This window comes from Anomalospiza imberbis, chromosome Z, assembly GCF_031753505.1.
Source record: "Anomalospiza imberbis isolate Cuckoo-Finch-1a 21T00152 chromosome Z, ASM3175350v1, whole genome shotgun sequence".
NCBI lineage: Eukaryota > Metazoa > Chordata > Aves > Passeriformes > Viduidae > Anomalospiza > Anomalospiza imberbis.
Genome location: NC_089721.1, coordinates 54,261,104 through 54,278,656, shown reverse-complemented (window position 1 = coordinate 54,278,656; position 17,553 = coordinate 54,261,104). Strand labels below are relative to the sequence as shown.

Below are 17,553 nucleotides of genomic sequence, written 5' to 3'. Positions count from 1 at the left end.
AAGTCCATTTACCTAAAGAATGAGTGATAGAGGAACAGGTTTCCAACAGTATTTCTGTCAAAGCCACAGGGTCAGAGTGCTCCTCGTCAAACAGCATTAGCCTGTCAAATGCAAAAACAGTCAGGCATCCTGCACCACTGGGACAGAAGTTTGCTCATGAATTCTCCATTAATTCAGTGTCATCAAATTCATTAAACAGTTTCAAGGAAGAAAGAGAAGACAGATCACTGAAGTGGATTGCAGAAAGAAGAATTACCCTTGAAAGTAAGCATTCATGGCTTGTAGCACTCCAAGCTGCACTTTCCATGTGCTGAGTTTCAGACGGTCACACATTAACTTGCAAAACTCTTGGCGATAGCAACCTACAGGAGAATAAGGGCATCACTGTGTTACCAGATGGAAAGGCAGACGGAAACACTGCTCTGTCTCCAAAGTGCTCCTCAACAAGTGACATGAAGCTAATCACTGCATATGACCAAGTCAACGTCCTGTAACAATTGACCCTGAAAATCTTTACCACATTGACTCACTTATTACAAATGCTGGCAGACAAAACAGCTGCATTACACACTCTGGCACGCTAATAAAAGCAACCTGTTCCCAACCCTCTCCAGGTATTCCCAATTCTTCTACTAGTTTTGATGCAAACATAAATGTGAGCAGCAGAGTTAGGCTTCTTTTCATTAGACAAGCTACCTCACTCATCCTGCACATCTATAAACTCAGAACATTTTTGTGAGGTGAATTTAAGACAACAGTAAAGATTTTTCCCAAGGATGGCTTATTTTACATGAAAGCTGTTGGGGCAGCTGTCTTACTGTAGACCCTTACGATCTACCTGCAGTGAGATCCTGCATCTTTTCCTGCACTCTTCTCACTCTGCATGTGATCTCCAGGTCCTTCCCTTCTTCTGCTTTTCATTTTAAGAGAAAATAGTTTGTTCTGCTTGTCATCAGCTGACTTACGCTGTGTCTCTGGGCTCCTTGGCCAGGCTTTGCCCAGGGTCTCGAAGGCACAGATTAGGGACTCCATCTGAACCTCTTTCTCCCTCATGTCCTCATCCTCTTCATCATGCTTTGGAAAAGCTGCTCCCATGCTCTCCAGAGAGTTCTGTGGAGGCCACAGGGGAAGGTGTGACTGACAGAAGCATGAGGGCAGGCTAGACACACAATGCAGTGCAGCTTGGTCTTCCCGGCAGCCTGCACACAGCAGCCCTTGCACCCAGCTCTGGCACTGCTAGCAGCCTGCAAAGGGGCACAGCAGGCTCTGTGGCCTGGCACCCAGACACATGCCTGTGCTACACGAGTCCCACTCCCAGAGCTGCAAGGCTCTGCTGATACTAAACACAAGCACTCTACACAGCTTCCCAGGAGCCTTTTGCTGCCTATAGAGCAGTCAGGAATTAACTTTTCAAGTGGTAACAGGGCAGTGGTGAACATCACAGGCAGGACTCTGTCTAGAGAATAGCTGGGCTAATTAAGAATTTGGGCAGCACAGGTAGAACCACCCCAGGGCTCACCAACTGTCTGGTATTCAGCCCCACCAAAGATCTGGTTGAGTGTGGGGAATCCCTCATATCATCAGCCCTCTGGGCAGAAGTCTGGCATGCAGCCAGCATCACTGAACTGTTACCACTTGGGTGTTCTGCTTTGAAAGAGAAAACTCAAGAAGTTGAACTGTCACCTTCTTTATCATGGGGAAGATGATATCAGCAAGTTCCTGGAACCGGTCTTCTTTTGTTGTCTGCAGCACTCCAGCTGCACAGTGCAGTGCCACCATCTTATACTTCAGGTTTTCTTTACGACATTCTTTCAGGAGAGCCTGGACAACATCTGTGATGGTGGGCTGACCTGGTACTGATTTCTGCAGCTCTGCACTGAAATGCAAGGCCCATGGACACTATTACGTTCATCTCTTCCCAAAATATGCTGTTCTCAGAGAGGTGTTAATTCCTGTGTCCAGGCACTCAGTTGCCTAGCAGTAATTGTAACAGAAGTTACACTGGGGTGCTCTTTCTCACTGTTTGTCTGCTCTCCCTGTTTTATACTCTTATTTTCTCATATGCTTCCAAGGCAGATGCTCCCTCACTACTCTTCCACCTCTTTCTATTTAAGGTCTCCATCTTTCCCCTTAGTATCTGCTTTTGTCTTAGCAATTGGGGTCTCCCAACATCCTCATCTTTCTCTCTAAATCAACCATTTACTTCAGGTCTCTCTGAAGCATCACTTGCTCTTCATATGCTGATAAGAGTTCAGGATGGTGATGACAAACTTTCTATAATCTCCTTAGTACCCTATATGCAATAACACTGTACAACAACCTCTCTTTTGAGATCTCAGATCCTGAAGGTACCGCCTCATTCAAGCCACTTACCTGCACACAGAAACAATACTGGCAATGGCCTTTAACAGCTCCTCCTGCAATGACAGAAGAGACATCACTAAGAAGTGCCACACAGCCAAAATGCACGGTCCTGCTGCATGGGGCAAACCTTTGTGTTCTTCTGCAAGGGGCAGTGGGGGAACATGCCTGTGACATCTGTTTGGGAAGCAATGTCTGTCTATCTCTTGCCACCCCTCCTGCAGAGGACCTAGTTTTCAATCTGCATGGAACTGGCAGCAAAAAGGGGCCTTGCAGCACCTCTGAGCACATGCTAGTATCCCTCCAGGCTAGAAATGGTGCAGTGGAATGAGTCTAAGTGGGAACCCAACTCCTAAAGCAGTCTGAATTTCACCTATCTTCCCAGTCATTTCTGCATCTGCTAAATGCAGGACAAAAGGCAGACTCCCTGCATCAGCATTCTTATTGCGCTGCTCTGCAGCAGAGAACATTGCATTTCCTGGATCAAGGGCTGCATGCTGCTGGGCTCACAGCAAACCAGGAGGTGACAATTCCCTCTTTACCTTCCCAGTCCAGGTTCTCCCCGGCAGGCCTTGCAGCAGTGCAGAGAGCACCATTCCCAGATGTGGCGGTACAAGGGAGCCTGTCTGCTTGGCAATTGATGCCATGGCAGCTGCTCCCTGAGCTTTCATCTTCCAGGACTGGGACTGCAGAGCCTTCTGGGTGATGGATATCAACTCCTGCAAATACAGTCTGATCCCACCCTGAGTTCCTGCGTGTCAAATGGAGGAAAACTATAATTCTGCTACAAAACAAACATACCTTTGATCTTACTAAAAAAAGCCCAAAAACAACACAAAAAAACCCAAAACCCACAAGTGAACAAGACCAGTGCTACCCTAGAAAAAACAAAAAACAACCAGTTACAGATCTCTTGGGGTTTTTGGCTATGAGATACATCAAAAAGGTCTACTACAGGCAAATGCGTGAAGAATTCCTCCCAACCTGGCTGAAGACGGGTTCTTTTCTAGGGGGTCCAAATAAAGTCTTTGTTGTGTATTTAGACACAGAGCTCATTTCAGTCCTTCCATATAGCAGACACTAGACATTGTGTTATCCTATTTCCAAGGAATATAATGTCTTTTTTTTTTTCTTCCAAGAACAGATCACTAGAGAACCTTTTTCAGCTCCTTTCTCAGACTCCAGAAAAATCATCTGGTGACTGAGGAACCAGATCTGAAAGAGTCAGCAAAACAATACTATAATACATCAAGATCTTCCTCTATAGAAAGAACTGCACTTCTGTAGCATAGATTCATTCATTGAATCTAAAACCAGAGGTATTACTACAGAGATCTCCAAAAGAGAGAAAGGGCAAAGTCCCTGTAACTTTGAAGTGTGCAGTGGCCCCTTTGGCTGGCATAAAAATTTCCAAAGATGTCTAGTTATCTGTACCACCAGGGCCACATTACAGTGGCATTCACTGTATCACAATTTTAAAATACTTCCACTGTGCCTGTCCACCCTTGTGATCAATGCCCCTGTAATTATTTTAAATAGCCAGAGAAGGCAAACTTCATACAAGAAATCTAGAGCAAGGAAGCAAATGGGAACATGCTTCCCAAATCTCTTACCATAAAAACTCTGTATTTTCAAAATGGAATTCCAGAAATCATGCTATTTCTTGTCCCATACTTCCCAGAAAGCTTTACTATTCTTAACATAACGTACCAGGTACATTTTCCTGCCAAACTTCAGTCCACAGAGTAGAACTCTCTTTCTCTCCTTTCTCTTCTTCAGAAACTTCATGCATTCCAAGAAAAGCCAATGGCAGCACCTGCTTGGCATGGTTCTTCAGCACATCTGGGCTGTAGCGTCCCATAGCATGTACAGTTAAACTACAGCCTGCTCTGTAAACTGGCTCTGAAAGAGCAAAACAAGCATCTTATGACTGGGAAGGAGGATTATCCTTTTAACTGCTTGGTTTGGCTCTTGGAAAGCAGAGTAATGCAGAGTATTGTTTAACACTGTATAGGAATTATTCAGCCAGTGAAACCAAGCATCATGATATAGAAATGTTTCTTTGCTAGCTTTTGATGTCACCAGGAACTTTTTCTGCACTGTATTCTGTAAGTGAATACCTCAAAAACAACACACCTTCCTTCTCCATGTACCAGCTGCTGAGTTTGTGCAGCAGCTTCTCAGTGCTACTGTCCCGGGAAGTCTGTAAGAAGGAAGAGACTCAAATTATTCAAGCACTTCAAAGAAGATCACTTATAAAGAAGCAAAATAAAACTTAAAGCCCAACTTACCCTGACTAGATGCCCCATAGCAAAGGCAAAAGACTTCTGTACCACACTGTTGCGATCAGTCAGGCCACTAAGTAAAGCACTCATAAGTCTGCCTGTTGGAAGAAACTTTACTTAATCAAAAGCATTATGTTTTATTCCTCTGGCAAGAATTACTATAGCCTGCATTTCATTAGACTGCTTGAATTTATGCATTTTTCCCCACTGCATGGATGTAGAGTTATTAAGTCTGTAAGTCCTTATGTTTAAACAAGCACTAGTGTTTTGCACACCTTGACTAATAATGTTCTTATATGCAAGCACTTCATGCTTTCAGCTTCATTTCTATTCTGCAACAGAAAGGTGAAGCTCTTTCTAGTATCAGAAGACACCCAGTGAAGCAAAGTTGCTGTTCATGGTCCACCCATAGCTCAAGTTGAAAGAACATAGTGACAGAGCTGCACTAACGCAGGAATTGCTAGATTGCTCCAAGAAAGACAAGAAATATTTTTGCCTATTCCTGCTCAGTGCTAGTGAATTGCCTCAACTCCTTCCTCTATCTCTTCCAAACTGGTGAGGTACTGAACCTACACCAAGCATGCCAATCTCAAACAGAAAAGATAACTTCAAACAGCTGTCTGATAAAAATAAACATGTAAAGATCATTCTTGTACTAAACTCAATGGAAAAAAACCACCACAGCAACAAAAGGTCCCTTTAAAACCTGACACTAAGAGACAAACCTTACCTGAATAAGGTGTTAAGTCTTGAGGGCACTGTGTAGTTAATGACACAATTACACTGGCACAGCCCCCCTGGAAGATTGCAAGAGAAAACAAAGGTAAGATAAAACAATATTTGCCACTGGTTATTACTGTTAATACTTGCTGTGGTGCTACCTGCACTTGTAGGACATGACCTACACCCACTAAACTCTATTCTCATAATCCAAGAGCAGTAAAAGTAGAAGCAGTAAAAGTTTGCAAAACATAAATGACAAGAATATAAAGTGAAAAAGGACCCACAGCCAGGATAGATGATCCTAGAAGATTTATAGCAGTCGAGGACAACCTTCTGCACTCATGTGTCACAGAGCACGGTAGCCATGTAGCCTAGAGCAGCATACATTCAGTACAGTGATGTAGTGGAGTGGGACTCAGATGTCAAATGACCCCAGCATCTAACAACCCAAGCTGTTGCTTTGAAAGACATAGTCAAAGGAACCATATTTACATTGACACTGCTCTATAGCCCCTTCTTCATTTCCAAAAGAACTATTAAAAGCACAGACGTACCTTTGTGCCAAGGCCAACTCCACTTCTGATCAGTTCACACAGCCGAGGGACCAACTCACCGAGGACAGACACATCCAAATACTGCAAGCTCTAGAGAAAGGCAAGAGACAGGGAGTGAGAGAAAAAAAGTAAAGAAAGGAAATGTAATGATGGTAAAGTTGGCGTATTCCTAGTGGAGTTCCAGCTGGCTGGTCCTCATCTGAATCAGAAGAGCCTGCTGCATGATGAGAAAAAGCCCACATGAAGTGGATTCCACAACATACAGAGTCTCCTGTCCCACTTCTCTGTTGAGCTGGCCTTGCTAAAACTATCATTTGCTGGAACTGATATTATCCTGCACTCCAACTCTTCAGGAAGCCTGAAACTAACACACTAGGTGAGAACGAGATGCAAAGGCATCTGTATCTTAGAACAAAACCCAACATTTCCCCAACTCTCTGAAACCAGGAAGCAACACTATATCCAAACTAGACAGTGACATGAAACCAGTCAAGTGAGGTTTTTAAATAGGTCAAGACAAACAAGCAGCATAAATGACATAAAGGTAGAAAAGTGATGTGATCAGTGTAATTTTTAATCTGCTATGCCTAAAATGCCACTTGGCAAAACAGAAAGCCTCATGTTACCAGCATTCCATGTAACACACTGTTACCAGAGTCAAGATCCATTCTCTAGCAAATACAGGGACCACATACTAAATGAAGGTAACTGAACTTCCAAAGCCAGATCAATGGTTACTTCCCCCTCCATCACTGGTATGGTGAAGGAAATTATCCATATAATCTCCCATCCAGGGGCAGAATATAGAGAAGGTTGCTCATAAGCCAGGACATCTTCACAATACTCCAGGGAAGCCATTACTATCTCTCCCCTATCCTACAAAATCCCAATCAGTATCAGGGTACCACAGCTGCTCCCCCAGGGCTGGCAGGGTAGGTCATGGCCTGGAGGAGGGACAGCAGCAGCTGCTGCAGCCTGCAGGGTTGCAGCAAGTACACTTTTATACATACAACCTTTCATTCCCAGCCACTTTACACTCTGTTTATTGCCATTTCACCTGACACCAAAACTCAACTCCACACAGTGTAATGTACAGGAGGGCTTGCTGTTCCTGCTTTTCCAGAAGTCAAGCAATAAATTGCTCTGGTGACTACAACTCTCCTAAAACTTGCTCGACCTTCACATTCTCTACCTGCCCACATGCCCCTGGCTGTATGCAATGCCTGAGCAGACAAGAGGTGCCTTTTTTTTGGGAAGGGACAGGTACCTACAGAAGACAAGGACTTCTGCCAGGACAGATCCTACAGCACAGCATCTGGGCATCAGCAACTCCTCCTCTAGCAGCAGGAAACTCTGGTGCCAAACACCACTTGCTGACAGTGCTTCCAGTGGTTTCAGCATTCTCTCTAAGTACCTCCACCATGAAAGTATGGGCAAGGCCCAGATAGGAATATCTAAGGCACCACAAGGCAATGGATGAACAGCATTTATGCCTTACCAACAATGACTATCATCAATTAAGGCCCTGGTGAGAAGCTGGTTTTGGAGCTGTGGGCCAGAGATGAAGAGACATGCTAGCTAACATAACCTAGAATCAGCTGAGGCCCCATCCAAAGAAAAGCACTTGAAGGATGCCCTCTTCATCAAAGCAGGCAGGTCTTTAGAGGAAGAAGCAATCCATCTGACTCCAAATGGAGCCGAAGTTATTCACAACTGATCTGAGGGGAACGCGCTGGTGCATGATGAGACATCTGTACATGAAAAAGGAAGTGGACACACAGCCACATGGAGATGTGATAAGAAAACAAACCCTGAAGAGATATTATGTAAAGCTTCTATTTTAATTCCTCTTCTTCTACAACATTCTGAAATCAATACATACCATGTTAATGGTTTCCATCATGGGAGATGACTTGACAGCACTAAGTCTGGCACTATCCATTGCAGTCTAAAAACAAAACAAAACAAAAAAAAAAACAACAGGAAAAACACCTAACAAATCCAAGTGTAAACACAACCTTAAAACAGTAGAAAGGTCAACAACACCAGCTGTAACTCACTACCTTACAATAAAATCTATTTCAGATGCTTGGAGAAAGCAATTATGCCTACAGACTATGAAAGTTTCCCTTTCAGAGGCAGAGGGATGTTCTAGAGGGAGGGAGAGAGGAAGAGAAAACAAAGAGGGGGAAAAGAGATAAAATCTCACACTGAACTGTTCACATTGTTCACTCCCTTTTCATTTGCAAAGGGAAAATCTAATTTAATCATAATGAAATTAGCTAAATTTGTTTCTAATCAACGGGTTTCAATCACTTTCTCAAGAAGACTGTGATTGTTTAATATGGTTCTTTGGCAACAATTAAAGAACATGATGCTGACAACATCCACCTCCAGCCCACAGTGCTACAGCACACCTTCCACTTGAAGTTATATGAAGTCCTGAAGTTAATACCTTGGGAAAAACAGCAGTGACATTTAAAATCAGATTATTAAAATTGCTCTTCACTTTTGGAAACATACAGTGCTCTAGGGAATAAAAATAATCCCAATCCTTCAAAAAAACTCCCACATTTGCGCAGCCATATTCCGTGACCAAACTTTTTAGCAACTTATTGGCTATTTCTCTTTGCTTTTTGAAAATCTCTCTAATAAATCTGCTATTTTCCCTTTCACTGAATGAAGATTAAATCTTTGTCATCTCTGCTCTGTTGATATTTCCCCATTATAGCTGCACTTACTTTCTCTTGATCTGTTGCAGAAAGACTCAAATAATTGAGGACTTGAGGCTCCAGCACACTCAAGGATTCCAACAGGGCTGGGATAAGTTTTGGTGCATGAGGTTTTAGCATAGACCCAGCACTTTTACTGATCTTCACGAGAGTGTTAATGCTGGAAAAAGATTAAAGGGAAAAGTCAACAGAGATACACACAAAATGATCTGAAAAGTCTCTCTGATCTACTGTAATCCAGATATACTAATATAAATCTTCCTTCAAACAAAACCATGTGTAATTTTTGCTTAAACAAAATTATTCCTTAGCCCTGAGCTTCCAAGGGATGTTATGTATATTTTGGCCAGAGATTGTTTACCTTGGCCCTGGAATCACAAAGGGAATGGGTAAAGAGGCAGTACTGCAGACAGATGATGGAAGAAGTAACACACCCCCATGTTTCAAACAAGCACTGGGTAAAGTCATCCCGAGACATGCATTGTCTCTGCCCAAGAAAAGACACGTTACAATAATCTAATCAAACCTCACTGGTCGGTTTCAGACTGATCACATCTCTCATGCTGCATTTTGACAAAGGGGTTTTATATCTTTAAAAGGAATGAAAAAAGTTCAAGAAATATTCTTTTGCTAGAAGCCTTCTAGCCTTCCTAAGAACTACTTTCATGAAGACCAGCTAGCCACCCTTCAACTCTGAATTTTCCAGTTTTTCTATCCCCCAGTCAAAGGAAAGAATAAACAAGGTTATAAATTGACAAGCATATAAAGTCCCTACACATTAAGGGACATTGAACTGTTAAAATACATAAAATGTATTTGAACAGTGTGACCAAATGCAGTCAGTCACATGTGCGATGAGAACTGTCAATATTCACAAGAACTTGTGAAATCAGACATGGCTGTTTGAAGAACCATGGGACTTTTTGTTTGCAACCAGAACAAATATGCCAGTCCCAAAAGCCTGCCTTAGCATGGCACACTGCTTCTGGATCAGCCTGCCATTTGTACAGGGAGAAAAGAACTTTCTGCTGAGAACTGAATCTGGGCATTTGCAGAGAGGTCACATACTCCCAAAAGACAGGCAGAGTTCTCAGTGCTGCTGTTTAAACTCTGTGAAAAAAGAACTCAGCAGGAAAGCTCTTTTGGGGATCAATTTGTCACTTCAAACACAAAGAACATTCTGCAACTCAGGTGAATAAGCTTGGTGTCTTTGGTCAAGACCCAACACCCAGGAACTTACATGGTGCAAAACTAACCTGAGAGATCGGACTTCAGCAACTGTGCTTACTATTCCTTTGTCTAGGAGGCAAGGGAGCAACACAGCTATTGTCTTCTGACCTGCTGCTCCTTTAGAGGGGTCACACATTTTCACACAGACCTGGGGACAGGTGAGAATCAGTGCTACAAACATGTACAAACCTCCCCCTCAGATTATATTATAGCACATCCTCCTTCACACAGAAGAAGCCAACAGTAACTAGACAAACTGCTCAGAGCCAAGCCCAGGCTCTGTTACACCTTCATTTTGTAAAAGGTAGTTAAGCCCTAAGAGTCATTCCTAAAAGGGGTTTCAACTACAGTCCACTTCCAGAAAAGACTAATTCAGAGCCTAGCAGGCCTTGACTTGAATCTGGATGAACAGATGAACCAAATGGCCTCTCAGATGAAGGACAGCCTATGAAGGGATGGTTATAGAGACTCAACCATTCCACACAGCAGAGCAGCAAGTCCCAGATGAGAACAGATTCTGCAATCACAACCTTTCACAACAACATTTTGGATCCTCGCAGCATTAAACTGTCATGCACTATGAAGACTGTGATTTCAAACACAGCACTTTGGATCCACTGCCACTAATGTGACTTTTTCAGAGGATTACCAAATAAAATATCAAATGATAGATGTGTACTACACCCAAAAAACCTTGTCAGTAACAGCATCACAGAGAAATCCATACACAGTTCCTCTGTTTCATACCAGTGATGTACCACCAGGCTTGGTCAACTAGATCAGTCAGTCTCGGTAAACTGTTGAACTTACAATAAATTTACTTAAATTCCACTCCCAAGTAAGGAAAAAACAACATCAGAGGAAAAACACACAGTTCATTATAGCCTTCCTTTGCGTGTACAGACCTTAACATTGCAATACCCCCAAGCAGCAGGACTTCACTAGCATCAATAAAAGTAAAGGGAAGCAGTGATGCTTACCACGATTGCTCTCTAGGGCAGTCTTTCACAGTTCAGTTTTTCACAACTGGATCTTACACTAGAGATCCTCTGAGTAAACATAGTCTATAGTCATTCCTGACATCAAAACCATACATGCCTTGTCTATATGTGCATATGACAAAATTGTAGAGTTTTACCTTGCTTAAAGTTTTTAGGGCTAGTTCTGCTGCCTTTCGCACAGTCTCCTAAAAAAAGAAGTCATCAATTACTTCTGTTATTTTTGTTCTTCTAGAATTATTAGTATTAATTGATAAGCATTTAACACTAGAACAGACAAGGCTATCTTCATGTTCAATACTTAATAGAAAGTAGCAGTATCTTTAGAAGAAAGTATTAGAACATTGTTAAAAGAAATTCTGGCTTTGGTCCATCTAAGTATCTGGTACAATCAATATATTGACAGAGCTGAAACCTGGAAGGATCCAAAGACTCTGATGTCATATATTCAATTTCAGCACACCGTAACATCACCATGTATCAGTTCAGCATACTAGAAGTCCAAAATAAATGTTTTTATATTCAAAAGTTAAGCAACTACTCAGGAATACTTTTATATCAAGGAAAAATCTCAAATCATCTAGAATAAGCACAGCAGGAATGAAACCAAACATTTCAAACATAAAGAGAATTTCCAATGTGGCAAGAAAATTTTACTTTCAAGGAGCATGAATTTCTAGTCTGCTTAATACTCAAAATCCCCACTGGCTTCAAGCTCACTTGTCAGAGAATCTCTCTTTAAATACCTCAGAGCTTGATCACTGTACTGTTTGTTGAAGATTCCTATTCAGTTCTCAGTTCCATTACCTTAATGTCATCTTGCACTCTGAACAGGATTTCCCAGATCTCTGGAAGCTTGTCTATGACATCATCCAAAGGTCTTCCTCTTAGTAAGTCATTTAGTGCCAGACAACTGCAAACAGGGAATTTTATTTCTTTCACACAGTGTTCTTATTGATATAGCTGTATATATTTAGATATCCTTATAAATAAAAATAAATAGTTTAGAAAAATGAGAACTGTTTCACACTCCTTACTTTCCCCAAACACTAAATCTACTCTGTCACAAGAATGTCTCCTTTGGCAGAGAAAAAAATGCTCAGTCGTTCAGGTAAAACCTGAAACAGGTGACAGGAGGTGAAAAAGGCTGCTGTGGTGAAAACTGCTACTGTAAACATTCTAGTGACAAAAGTGTTTTAGTCTTCTCTTCTTTAAGCATACAATAAGAAGAAACCAAAATGGTATGAAGTGTGGAACTGAAATTAAAATTGAGGTTTTCAATACAGCATAGCTACAAACCATTAAAAACAAAAAGCAGTTTATTAAAAATGGCATCCTGCTGCCAAGTACATAACTGTCAGATTGACAAGGTTTTCTAAGAGAAAGAATTATTTCAGATTCAAGGATAGGCAAGAACTAGTAACCAGAAAACTCATTCTTCAGAAGATGTACTTTAGTATAAAGCAACATGCAAGAAAAAATTTCAGGCAAATAGCTTCAAGATTGTATTATACTTCTAAAGGCAGGCTACAAGGCTGGGCTGTATCCTGATGAAAGGATATGTCCTCTTTTCCTCCTCAGCCTCTTCAGATTAACAAGTTTACGGTGAACAAGAGAAAAGAACCGAGTTCAAAGACAAATCTAATACTTTTCCTAGCAATACCTGGATTCTCTGATCCTCCAAAGACTGCTGGTTAGGTTACTGATCAAATCCTCAAGAATTTCCTTCATGTACTTATCAATCTATAATTTAAAAAAAGGAAAAATCAAGAAACAAGTACAGCTATGCATCCTTGTTCAGTACTCTGTAAAAAAAGAGTCCAAAAAGGTTGTATTTTGCAGGTTGAAAGCAAAATACAACCTGCTTTCAGCCACATCAGATGAACTAATGCTTGCCAGTGCTGTGAAAACTTTCTCTGACTGTGCTTTAGACATGCCTTTCTCTGCACTGCTCAAGTGCTTAACATTGTGGAAGATGTAACAAGAAAAGTCCCCTAAGGCGTTTATCAGCTGAACTGTTAAAATGCAGCACCGAACATGTATTTACTCAAGAAGCAGTTGTGCTTTAATGAAGGATTAGAATGAATTGACTTCACATTAAGATCAGCTTTCCTAGAAGAAAAAAATGCAAACCCAATTCCAATTCTTGCAGAACCAGAGCAAGGGCATCTTATGAAAGTCACTTATTCCTGAAATACACCAGGGAGGAGTGCTCCTCAAACAGATGGAATAGCCTCCAACCACGAGCTTCCTCCCACTTAAAAAGTGAGAAACTATATTTAGATGCTCTTCTTTTAGGAAGGCATCTTAGGCCATAAGGATTCCTGAAAAACTTATCATAAGCAGTATCAAAGCAATATCAAAGTGGAAAGACCCCATTTTAAGTAAATAATAAATTTTAATGCTGGCTACACAAACAAGGTCAGCAAAATCCTTTCACATATAAGAGAGAGTGCAAAACCTCTGGCAAGCTCCAAGCTCGTCCATGGATTTAAACACTTCCTTTCCAGTGCAGTACCTCACGCCTTTCCGCACTGCCCCTCCTTTCACAAAATGCATCTGTCCCATGAGGATCTCCAATACACTGCTGGCTGGCAGCAAAGCCCCTTGCCGCACTTTGCTGGTCACTCACCATCGACTTGTCAGTGACCAATGCATTCCAAATGCTGGTCATTGCCTGTCGAATGCCCAGGTTGGGGTCAAACTGGTAACGGTAGAGCCGGGGAAGAAGCTGGGGCAAAAATGGAGCCAGCTGCTCTCCAGCCTTGGCAGCTATCACATTGAAACCAAAAGCTGCTCCCTGAAAAAACAACACAACAGTATTTGTTGAAATATTGTTTGCTCACCCAGTTATTGCCCAAGGGCACGCCACAGTCAGGGGCAAAGTTGACTGACATAGTTCAGATTTAGACCAGATCAAAAGGTCTAGAATGGTACTAGAATTAGCCCATCCTCACTGCTACAGTAACACAGTAATCTCACACTCAGCAGACAACATACTACTTCAAAACTTTCTTCCAACCTTAAATTCAAGATACTGATTGATCTCATTTGCAGAAATAGTACTAGTGAATTAAAACTATGCAGGTTTAAATACATTCTTCCAAAAGAGATTCTTTCTTAGCTAAACTGGTGAGGGTGGGCCACTCTTTCCTTACAACTCTGCTGATTCAGAAAAAATTAGAGTAACTTAGGAACTGAAAAACTAAAAAAAAGTAACTCCACCTTATTTCTAAAACCTGAAATTTCTAGGGATTATAATTTTGCATCTGTCCATATTTACTTCAAACTTCAGTATTTGTTTATGACATTTTCTTTCTCCAACACTGTCAGTTCCACTGTCACTTCTAAAACAGTGGAACTGATGCTTGCCTGTGAAGTCCCATGAGATCTGGCAGGATAGCCCAAGAAGAAATTACTCAATGAAGGTAGTGCAGTGACTGCCTCTAATGAAAGCATGTTTTCTGACTTGCAATGTCAAAAGCTGCCCCTCAAAACCCCACACTAGGGACTTCAAAGGACAGGATGTGTTGTTTGGGTTAATCTAGAAAACAGCAATAAGGACAAATTTTCAGTTAGGATCACTGCCCTGAAAAGCAAGAAGCTGCAGAAAGTGTAAGGAAAAGCATGACCTCCAAGGCCCTGAACAGCATGCTCTGTTTAGCTCTTGTGGGGGGTTTAGAGCACAGATTTCCAGATATCCCCTTCAACTTAAAAGACTTTGCAAATTCTTCAAATGCCAAAGCTCAACCCACACCTTCGGAGTGGATTTTCCTAACTCATCTGGGCTGGAGAAAGTCCATAAGGGTCAGGAACCTAACCATACTCCTGTGCTTTTGAAGTCACAGTGCTGAAGGAAGTCTTGAGAGGGGCTGAATTGTCAAACTCTGGATGAGCATTAAAGCTGGGACTTGTTTTTTGCACTAAGTGTTGTTTTCAGGAACTCAAAACAAGTTCTTCCATGCTTCTGTGAAGCCAGTGAAGAGTCCCCACATAAAAACTCGGAATAGCACACCTAAATCTTCAAATTTATGATGCTCCTTTTTTCACCTGGAAGTGGATCCAACAGTATTTTGGCTTTGCTAAAGCTCCCAACTGTTTTAAAACATCAAAACTTGAGTTACAAAGGGATACCTTTGACAACAGTGCTTTTTAGCAACTTGCTGATTACTTTTTATTCTGCCTCCTTAAATAATAAAGATCTCTTTCCTTGGCATCCAAAAAATTCATCCAGTTTTCAAAACATTATCACTGTTTGAAGACATTAAGGATTGTCCTTCTAAGCACACTCAAAAAAAAAAAAAAGTATGTCAGATAATTCAGAGGGGAATATAGGATTATATGAATACTCTGATAAAGTTTTATTGTAAGAATTTCAAGTAATCCTAAATTTTTTTTCTCAGCCTGCTAAATCTGCCTTGGACTGATACCAAAGCATCAACATATGCAGTTATTCATAAAACATATAATCAGGAATAGAGAAATGGATTGTTGTTTCCAGAGCTCAAAGTGGGAATGGAAGTTGTATGAAAGCTGAGCATTACCTTTCGAGAATTCCACATAGCATGATGGTTGGCCAGATTCATGAATTTGTACACCAGGTCTGGCTGATTGAGGTCACTAGCCAGGGAACAAAGTTCCTTGTAGGTAGAAAGACCTTGACTTTGAAAAGCAGAAGGGAAAATCAGTGTTAATATTTTTAGTTAGACAAATACTACAACACCTAAAGGTATATTCAATTCACACCATAAAGCAGGCAGAGAAAGGTGAGTAGCACATCTGTATTACACAGAAACAGTTACAGTAACTTAGAGAACAAGAAGGAACAAAATGTCAGAAAGCAGAATATTTAGGGAATTCTGTTTCAGCACTGAGTGTGTCTCTGTCAGAGACTATCAGTAAACTTACCCATCTGGGGTTTTACTCAGACCTCCCTGAAATACCACAGTTTCTCCAGTCATCTCAAGTTTGGCTCTGATAGAAAAGAAGTCCAGCATCAGCAAACTCTAGAGCTGAATACACTGCACACTACAGAACAGGTAATTTGGCTTAAATAACTTAGAAACTTCACTTTTTTTTCAGCTCCAATCCCAAAAAACACACACGTGGGCAAATCTACACACACTGCAAGGAATGTCATTAACCTGTATCACATGTAATGTTAAGGAGACATTACAGCAAGAGAGAGTTTTGCTGTGCAAAGGTAGAAAGTCAAAATACTGAATGATGACTTTTTAGTTCTGTCCAGACATAAGCCATATAATGGACAGTAAATCTGTACTTAAAATTTAAATAATAGCATTTCCATTCATCTTATTTCTTCCTGCTTACCACCAATGAATCCCTACACTCCAAGCCTAGGTTCTTATGATTCAGTGGCCAAACCTACACCAGGTTAGACAGGAGAAGTCTATTTAAGAGCATTTCCAGTACTGACCAACATGATCTCTAGCCATGAGTCTTGTAAGACTAGCATTTTTCATACGAAAGCTAAAAGCGATCATTAACAACACTTCCTTAGCAAAAGGCGCATTTCAGCACAAGCAAGTCACCACTTCTGCAACATTCACAATGTGCAAAGTTGCTGCAAGTAGTCATTGTTCTCTGCAATTACACAATGCAGCAAGTAGCAAATCTAAGCAAATCCCAACCCATTTGAACCACTTGATCAGGACTGACGTATTATTGTGAAACTTTGCTGAATGGAACAAAACCAGAACAACTTCAGTCACAAAATACTCTAAGATGATTTAAGAAATGTTCAGTTTGACTCTCTGTGAATGGATATTGACTTGCCCTTTACCCCAAACATGTCTTTCCACACAACAAAGAGATACATTTTTATTCGCAGACACATAACTCAGAGTACTCTTTCACTGTGTTCTGAGTTCACTGTACCTTTTCCCAGTCATAAGGGTATCAACAAGCGTAGTGACTAGCTCTTGCTGGTCCTGTTTGCTTCCTAGTTCGTATATCAGCCCAAGACCTTTTGAAGCAACATCTTGGCTAAGCTCTGCAAGAGACGTTAGCAAGCAAAATTCAAGATAAGCATGTAACTAAGCAGTACACAAATTTCAAAAGTAAGGTTCAACCAAAATCAGGACATAGCAAACAGGGCTCTGTTGCACTTCAGAGCTCTCCATTTCAGTGCAGATCTAGTCTGTGATGACACAAACTTTGCATTCTGAAGGCATAAACTCCTTCAAATTAGGTGACATCCTCACATAACTATGGTTACTCCAAATTTTTAAACAGCACAAAGAGTTCCAAGAGCTATAGGTATTCTGACATGCTAGTGGCACCTGAAATCAACTGTAGTAATACTCTCTTCAGCTTCAGTGGGCTTTGCATAGGCTGCTGGATGCCACTCTTTTCACTAGCTGCCATGTGTACAGCTGTAAGCCAAAATGTGCTATTTTGAAGAGGTCTCAGAGTTTCTGTTCATGCAGAACTCTGATACACATGTTGCTGCCCAAAACAGAGCTGAAGTAACACCACTTCTGTTACTACAGTCTGAAGGGGCAAATGCATTGTGCTGTTTAGCCAAACGCACAAAAAAAAGTTGTGCTTCTTATCTCCGTACATGATGCCTAGAAAAGAAATCATTCCTATTAACATAAGAAATGGGAAGTTTCTACAGTCATATTTTAATGCTGACTGATGGTGTAGT

At 41.2% G+C, this 17,553-nt stretch overlaps 2 protein-coding genes across 5 annotated transcripts in view; both read right to left on the bottom strand.

The window, feature by feature from the left end:
* PTGR1 (prostaglandin reductase 1) overlaps window positions 1-17,553 on the bottom strand; it is a 129,684-nt gene that overhangs the window by 52,258 nt on the left and 59,873 nt on the right. The gene's annotated exons all lie outside the window — the stretch shown is intronic.
* Window positions 1-17,553, bottom strand: part of ECPAS (Ecm29 proteasome adaptor and scaffold) — a 424,259-nt gene that overhangs the window by 368,716 nt on the left and 37,990 nt on the right. For 3 of the 4 annotated variants that reach the window (XM_068177161.1, XM_068177160.1, XM_068177162.1), the window contains 21 exons: window positions 16,782-16,896; window positions 15,792-15,857; window positions 15,428-15,545; window positions 13,516-13,683; window positions 12,547-12,626; window positions 11,691-11,796; window positions 11,024-11,071; window positions 9,912-10,033; window positions 8,665-8,815; window positions 7,806-7,871; window positions 5,924-6,013; window positions 5,377-5,443; window positions 4,653-4,744; window positions 4,498-4,564; window positions 4,072-4,263; window positions 2,904-3,112; window positions 2,374-2,417; window positions 1,684-1,876; window positions 966-1,110; window positions 257-362; window positions 13-101 (listed from right to left, as the gene is read on the bottom strand). In XM_068177161.1, the coding sequence (XP_068033262.1) occupies window positions 13-101; window positions 257-362; window positions 966-1,110; window positions 1,684-1,876; window positions 2,374-2,417; window positions 2,904-3,112; window positions 4,072-4,263; window positions 4,498-4,564; window positions 4,653-4,744; window positions 5,377-5,443; window positions 5,924-6,013; window positions 7,806-7,871; window positions 8,665-8,815; window positions 9,912-10,033; window positions 11,024-11,071; window positions 11,691-11,796; window positions 12,547-12,626; window positions 13,516-13,683; window positions 15,428-15,545; window positions 15,792-15,857; window positions 16,782-16,896 (2,334 nt within the window). Of the gene's footprint in view, window positions 1-12; window positions 102-256; window positions 363-965; window positions 1,111-1,683; window positions 1,877-2,373; window positions 2,418-2,903; window positions 3,113-4,052; window positions 4,264-4,497; window positions 4,565-4,652; window positions 4,745-5,376; window positions 5,444-5,923; window positions 6,014-7,805; window positions 7,872-8,664; window positions 8,816-9,911; window positions 10,034-11,023; window positions 11,072-11,690; window positions 11,797-12,546; window positions 12,627-13,515; window positions 13,684-15,427; window positions 15,546-15,791; window positions 15,858-16,781; window positions 16,897-17,553 lie in introns of all 4 variants that reach the window. The other variant, XM_068177163.1, reaches the window with a different exon arrangement.